The sequence below is a fragment of the Mandrillus leucophaeus genome, unplaced genomic scaffold (genome assembly GCF_000951045.1).
Source record: "Mandrillus leucophaeus isolate KB7577 unplaced genomic scaffold, Mleu.le_1.0 Scaffold585, whole genome shotgun sequence".
In the NCBI taxonomy this organism is placed as follows: Eukaryota; Metazoa; Chordata; class Mammalia; order Primates; family Cercopithecidae; genus Mandrillus; species Mandrillus leucophaeus.
Genome location: NW_012106308.1, coordinates 918,352 through 924,757, shown reverse-complemented (window position 1 = coordinate 924,757; position 6,406 = coordinate 918,352). Strand labels below are relative to the sequence as shown.

General features: G+C 40.0%; 1 protein-coding gene across 1 annotated transcript in view; it reads right to left on the bottom strand.

Moving 5' to 3' along the window:
• Nucleotides 1–1,152: 1,152 nt before the first annotated feature.
• PITPNC1 (phosphatidylinositol transfer protein, cytoplasmic 1) overlaps nt 1,153–6,406 on the bottom strand; it is a 395,624-nt gene continuing 390,370 nt past the window's right edge. The window contains exon 10 of the mRNA XM_011999170.1: nt 1,153–5,853. Coding sequence (XP_011854560.1) covers nt 5,537–5,853 — 317 coding nt within the window. The 3' untranslated portion in view covers nt 1,153–5,536. The remainder of the gene's footprint in view (nt 5,854–6,406) is intronic.

Genomic DNA, 6,406 nt, shown 5'->3' with positions numbered 1-6,406 from the left:
GAAAGAAGGAAAAAGAAAGAAAGAAAGAAAGAAAGAAGAAAGAAAGAAAGTAAGTTAGTTTCTGTCCTCCCACTACCCATCTGCAGAGAACCCTTTTGTGCACAGGAGCTACTTGAGATGGAGAAACCACATCAGAGTGATTTCAGTTCTCCTTAAAAACTGGCCCAGTGGAGAGAATCTAGTGTCCCACTGGGATGGTGTTCCTGCAGATTCCCCCAGGGTGGATAGCTTCATGTTTGACGAGGGGGAACCAAACACCTGGTGGATGGGTGCATGAGCATCCCACTGGGTTACAGAGTCACCTCGGGTTTTGTTTTGTTTTGTTTTGTTTTTTTGAGACGGAGTTTTGCTCCTGTTGCCCAGGCTGGAGTGCAGTGGCGCAATCTCGGCCCACTGCAACTCTCGCTTCCCGATTTCAAGCGATTCTCCTGCCTCAGCCTCCTGAGTCATTGGGATTACAGGCGCGCACCACCATGCCTGGCTAATTTTTGTATTTTTAGTATAGACTGGGTTTCACCATGTTGTTCAGGCTGGTCTCAAACTCCTGACCTCAGGTGATCCGCCCACCTCGGCCTCCCAAAGTGTTGGGATTACAGGCCACCGTGTCCAGCCAGGTTTTTTTGTTTTGTTTTGTTTTTTTGAGACAGGATCTTGCTCTTTCACACCCAGACTGGACAGCAGTGGTGCGATCTTAGCTCACTGCAGCCTCCAGGGTTCAAGCGATTGTCATTCCTCAGCCTCCTGAGTAGCTGGGATTATAGGCATGTGCCACCACGGTTGGCTAATTTTTGTATTTTTGGTAGAGATGGTGTTTCACCATGTTGGCCTGGCTGGCCACCTTGTGTATTTTTTGGCTGGATAATTAGTGCAGACACTCAGACTTTTCCTACCAAGGGTCCTGAAGGTGCCATATGCCTACTAGCAGGCAAGGCCACAAAATGACACAGAAGGATGGCATCTGTGAGGATCAACTTTTGTTGATCCTGGTCCTTCAGCAGTGGCAGTGGCATGTGGATGGGAAAAATATCCACAGAGGAAAAGAAACAAGCCCATCCACCCACAAGTGAACAATTACTAATATTCCCTTGAGAATAGCTGAAGAGGGGAGAGAGAGAGAGAGCGAGCGAGCGAGAGAGAGGAAGCTACACTTGGAAAGAAGATTGCTTTGTATTTTATTTACAACAGAATGTAAGAAAAAGTGAGTTATTAACAATAATAAATAACTAGGGAGAAAAACACAGAACGGCCACAAAATGACACAGAAGGATGGCATATGTAAGGATCAACTTTTGTTTGCTTTGCTTATAGCCTTGTAACGCTGTGTATTCCAACACCTGGTCCTCCAGCAGTGGCAGTGGTATGTGGATTAATTTAACCAGTCAAGATCCCAGCTTGAATGTAAACACTAAAAATTACACTTGACGCTACATGTGAGTGGTACAGGTACAACACCAACTCAAAGACCCTCTTCTGGGTGATATACAGAAACCGAAGGGAAACTTGCAATTTGACAGACATGCTTTCAATTTAAAGCAAAAACATCGAGAGGCTTATCCTAAAGTACTTGTTAATTTAACAACAAAATGACAATTATTAATGGCATCTGAAAATTTCCCAACATATTCACATTCTCTTATTACACTAACTCCTAGAAAGCTTAAACACTCATATTTCAAATGCAAACAGATCGTTTTGAAGGTAGAACGCAAAAGAACCCAATGTTTTGCCTCAGCATGCCAACGCTGTGCTATTGTGTACACTTCAGTTTCAGCAAGAATGAACAGTTTAAAATAGTTTATTTATAATCAGATTGCAGTCACTGGACAGACTTTTTAAATCTCAAGAACTATGGCTCAGATGACAGATTGTCTCCTAGCCTACTGCGTCAGATGATCAGAAAGGTACTAAAACTATTTGGACAATTCCTCTCTAATGGATTATCTGATTACACATTGTATGCAGAGTCAGCTATACACTGACCCTTCTTAAGAGTAAAATTCCTGTTGACCTAAGCCAGCCAATGACCTATTACCTTGTTGTCTCTGAGCCATGAAGAGATGCCAAAGAAAGTAGAATTTAAAAATACACATAAATACATTAGCCCTGAAACTTTTGCAGAGAATGATTTATCGAGACGTGTCAGAATCTATTCTCTTAGTTCACTGTTTATTACAGTGTCTTGAAAGAAAACCACAGTTACTTTTGCAGATATGGTGGTAAGTGCCTGCATAATATACCCACAACTGTGCTACTTAGAGATTTATTTTCAGGACCAACAACATGGCTAATAAATACTTCCAAATAAATTAAAATTTTCCCCACACACAGATGCAAAACCGTAACAGAAGGCTTGATAAATCAGTTCACCAACAAACCCATATTGTTTGAGTTACAACGGTGGCAACTAAAAGTGTCACGGCCTCCTTCGTTGTTATCCTTTTCCTTTGCTTTGTCTTGCAGCAACCCAAAGTGAGAAAATGAAATGATCTTCAGAGGTGATTTCTAACAAAGCTTATGTGTTAAAAACACCAAGATCTTCTCATCCCAGGAAAGCACAGCTAAAGCAAGAATGCTGTGCTATGGCCAACAAAATGCACAGGGGCACTTCACATTTGAAATTTTCCCAGAGTCATGAAATGTACAGTCATTTTGATGGTCTCCACTAACTTCAGAGATGAAGATGGAGTGAACATATGTGATATTCTATGGATTATTTAAATTTGGCTACCAGAGACTTAAAACCGATGGTGTCTGATTCACTATACTATATTTATATTTATATATATATATATACACAGGTATAATACAGTTTTGGTGAACGAAGTTGAAGGTTTCCATATCGCAGACAGAGGCACTGAGTTAAGGATTCTATTTCCCCCCAAACATGCTTAGCAAATTCAAGTTTCTGCTTTTTTTTTTTCTTCTAATTTCCATCATGCAGCCATTTGACTTCCATCCTTATAAGAATTATTAATGTTCTGTATATATATATCCATCGCAGGCTTGTATTCCACAATAACAAAGTCATGTATACAGAATGTGAAATGATACTTGAAAACCAAGAGATATAAAATATTGAAGCCATTTATGCCTTTTGATGACTGGGTTAAATACGCAAAGCAGCTAAAGGAATAGCTAGGCCCCCCACCCCCTTTTTAACGCACACAAAGCACATGTAGACAGAAAAACTGAACATACTTTAAGAGCACACACATTTTTTTTTTGGCTAAGAATCACACTACCATGGTAGCTTTGCAACTGATGTCTGTGGTAACATACTGGTTATAAAAGAAATGAAACTCACAAAAGGAAATTAGAACTTAGCTTCCTAAAGCATATAGAATTGTTAACCTTGACAGCAGAAGCTACTTTATAAAAAGGGAAAATAGCAATGCTATTAATGGAAAAACTAGGTGCCAGATGTGTTAACAACCTGCACAAAATAAATACATTCTATGTGAAAATAATGACCCCACCCCGCCTTGATTTCAGCTTGCAAATGGTAAGCAAATACGTATACTATTTCAGTGTCTTCTGAAAGTAGCGTTTTGCTTTCTAAAGCAAAACATTTTCATTAAATACTACTGTGTGGAGAGGGAGGGATTGAGAAGTCCGAGGGGTCTGATAAAAGATTAAGTTTTCCCACAAGCAAAAATCATGCTTCCATACCATGCATAGAAGGTGTCTTACTAAGATACTATCATTCTTAGGGAAGAGATACACTGTTGATCTAAGCTATTTGCAATGGGTTTCCTTTGAGTTCTAGGTTTATTCTTTTTTTTTTTTTTTTTTAAGCTAAATATCAACCTATAGATAAAGAAATGATCTTGACAGTCTGACCTATGACTAGAAAACTTTGGTGCTGGGCTCATGGGGCCAGCGCCTGCACCTTGGGAGAGTGTTATCAACCTGAAAGACACTACAGAGAGTGCTGAGCACTGAGAGGGAAGCAGGCAGGGTCCACTGGCAGAGAGGCTGTGTGAGAGAAGCAGATTATGCTCCTTGGTCTATTTTGTTTCCTTTGGGATCTGTGTTTTGGGAAGGTCCCTTTCCTGAGGTTGGAGGTTTCGATCAGGAAGGCTAGCTGGGGCGTGGGCCTTGAAGTTGCCCAATTACTTCTTCTCTTCCTCTCTTGGAGGACAAAAGTCAATGCTGAGATTCTGCCTGCCCTCCCATCTGTGTTTAAAGGCAGTGAGGTGCAAAGGTGACAGATTTCTCTCTTTAGAGCAAAGGAGAATTGTCTTTCTGTCACTTTGATGAGTGATCTTGCCTCCTGTCAACCTTGATTCTAATCTTGCATTACCACTAGTTGAAGAAAGGAAAGCTAGACAGAAGGGCATCTATTATCACTCCTCCTTTTCACTCTACAAATAGGAGTCAGCAATTCCGCTCATTCTCTCCTCCCACTTGACAGTAGTTACTTGATGTACGTGACAGTCCCAATATTTGTATTTCAAGTAAGGAGCAAGAGAATGACAATCTTTTCTAAGGTCTGGTGGTAGACAATCTGTTCCAGGGAATTCTGGATGTTACTAAGAGTAAAACAAGAAAGGGGATGGGAGACAGTTCTCTTTTTTATGGTTCATGCACCAGACATTCTGACCGTGTTAAAGCCCAGTTAGCTTACTCTACCCTTGTACTTCTTTGAGTGGGTAGATAGTAAATGAATTCTATTCAATTAATTGCAAATTCTGAGAATCTTAACTGATGATGGAAGCTGACAAGTCAAAGTTTGTTGGTACCTGTAGAGAAAAAAGATGCCTCACCTGGGCCTCTTGGTTCCTAAACTGAACCATTCCAAAATCAGTTATGGTCACATTCATCCATGCAATTCTTAAGGATTTCTGAGGCCACAAGGGCACAAAGGGGAAAGTTATTAAAAGACAGAAACAAGTAGAATCTTTATTAAATTCTGTGGAAGGTATAAATGAGTTATTATTAATTGCACTTGGAGCCACTATAGCTTGATGATTAAAATTTTCAAAAGTTTAAAGAGTTAATTAGGCTCCAAATCCTGAGTCAGACTAACCAAAATAGGAATCTCAGTAACTATTGGTATTCAAGTATTAGTAATCAGCAGTTCAAAATTTAACAACTAAGTATGTTATGCCTGAGAGTATTTTGGAGAATTTTAGATTTGATGAGAGGAAACTGACTTTACTATTTTCTACCATACCTTGTAACAAAAGTGGTGCAAAGTTTTGATTCATTTATCCTTGAAGTCCGTGCCAAACCTCATCAAATGCCCAATAACAAGGCTTCCTCTCGGGCTTACAGCTATGTGGTTACAGAAGATTCCTTCTGTCTTTTGCAGGTCTTACATCTTACATCTAATATGATGCTGTGTGGCATACTTAGGGAATCATATTCTATGTGAAGTTACTGAGTCACATGCACACTGAAAGGTCAAAGGAACATGTTTGAGTGATAAAGCAGTCTTTTTCTCTATCAGAAGATTCTTAAAAAAAACAAAAACAAAAACAAAAACAAAAAAAACAAATGAAAATATAAAACCCCATAAGATATTTATATAAAGTTACTCAGATTTGGGCCGACATGGCTTATCTGAAGGGTGCATGCCAGGTAAATTCAGGGTGGCTTTTTTCTCAGGGTCTGGAAGTGTGAGAGTTTCTGGGGCAGACTTTTTCCGGGGCCGATCTTTGGGAACAGACAGAAATTCGGGTGCATCTGTGGAGAGAGGGGTGGACGGAGCACTAGAAGGCGCACTGCGGACAGAAGAAGGCAGCAGGGGGATGCTGGAGATAGAAATTGCAGGTGGGAAAATGCCGATTTTCTTGTTGGTGGCTTCCTGAGTGGCTCGTTCGAATTCTCGGACTTCATCCATTGTCATGTCTTCAGGGAGAAAAACAGAAAGAAAAACAAGCAGTTATTTATAAGAGAGGCAAATAGATTCATCACTACCCTTGTTTTTACAGGAACTATGGGAACCCTATCATAAAGGGGCCTCTCCCGATTATATACCCAAAGTATCATTGAAATACCGAACCTCCAGTTTTTTTTTTTTTATTGGAAGCTACACCCTGAAAACAATATTCCTTTAGGAATATCCATTTAAGATTTTCCAAAGCACTTTTCAGTGAGTATTTTAAGTATTCTCAATAAGGACTTAACAGTAGAGTACAGAACTAGATGGGGGAAATGTGCGCCTGTGTGTGTGTGTGTGTGTGTGTGTGTGTGTGTGCGCGCGCACCCGTGTGCATCTGTGTTGTTGTGGGTCTGGTGTGGGGTATTTGGAGCTATAATTAACTGGTCATCTTTTCCATAAAGAGAAGGTAATTAAAACAATCAATAGCCCTGAAATGATACATATTATTGTCATTATTGTCAACTTTAGATCATGAAAGTATACCTTTATAGGGTACACAGGTAAATTATCAGGATTTTT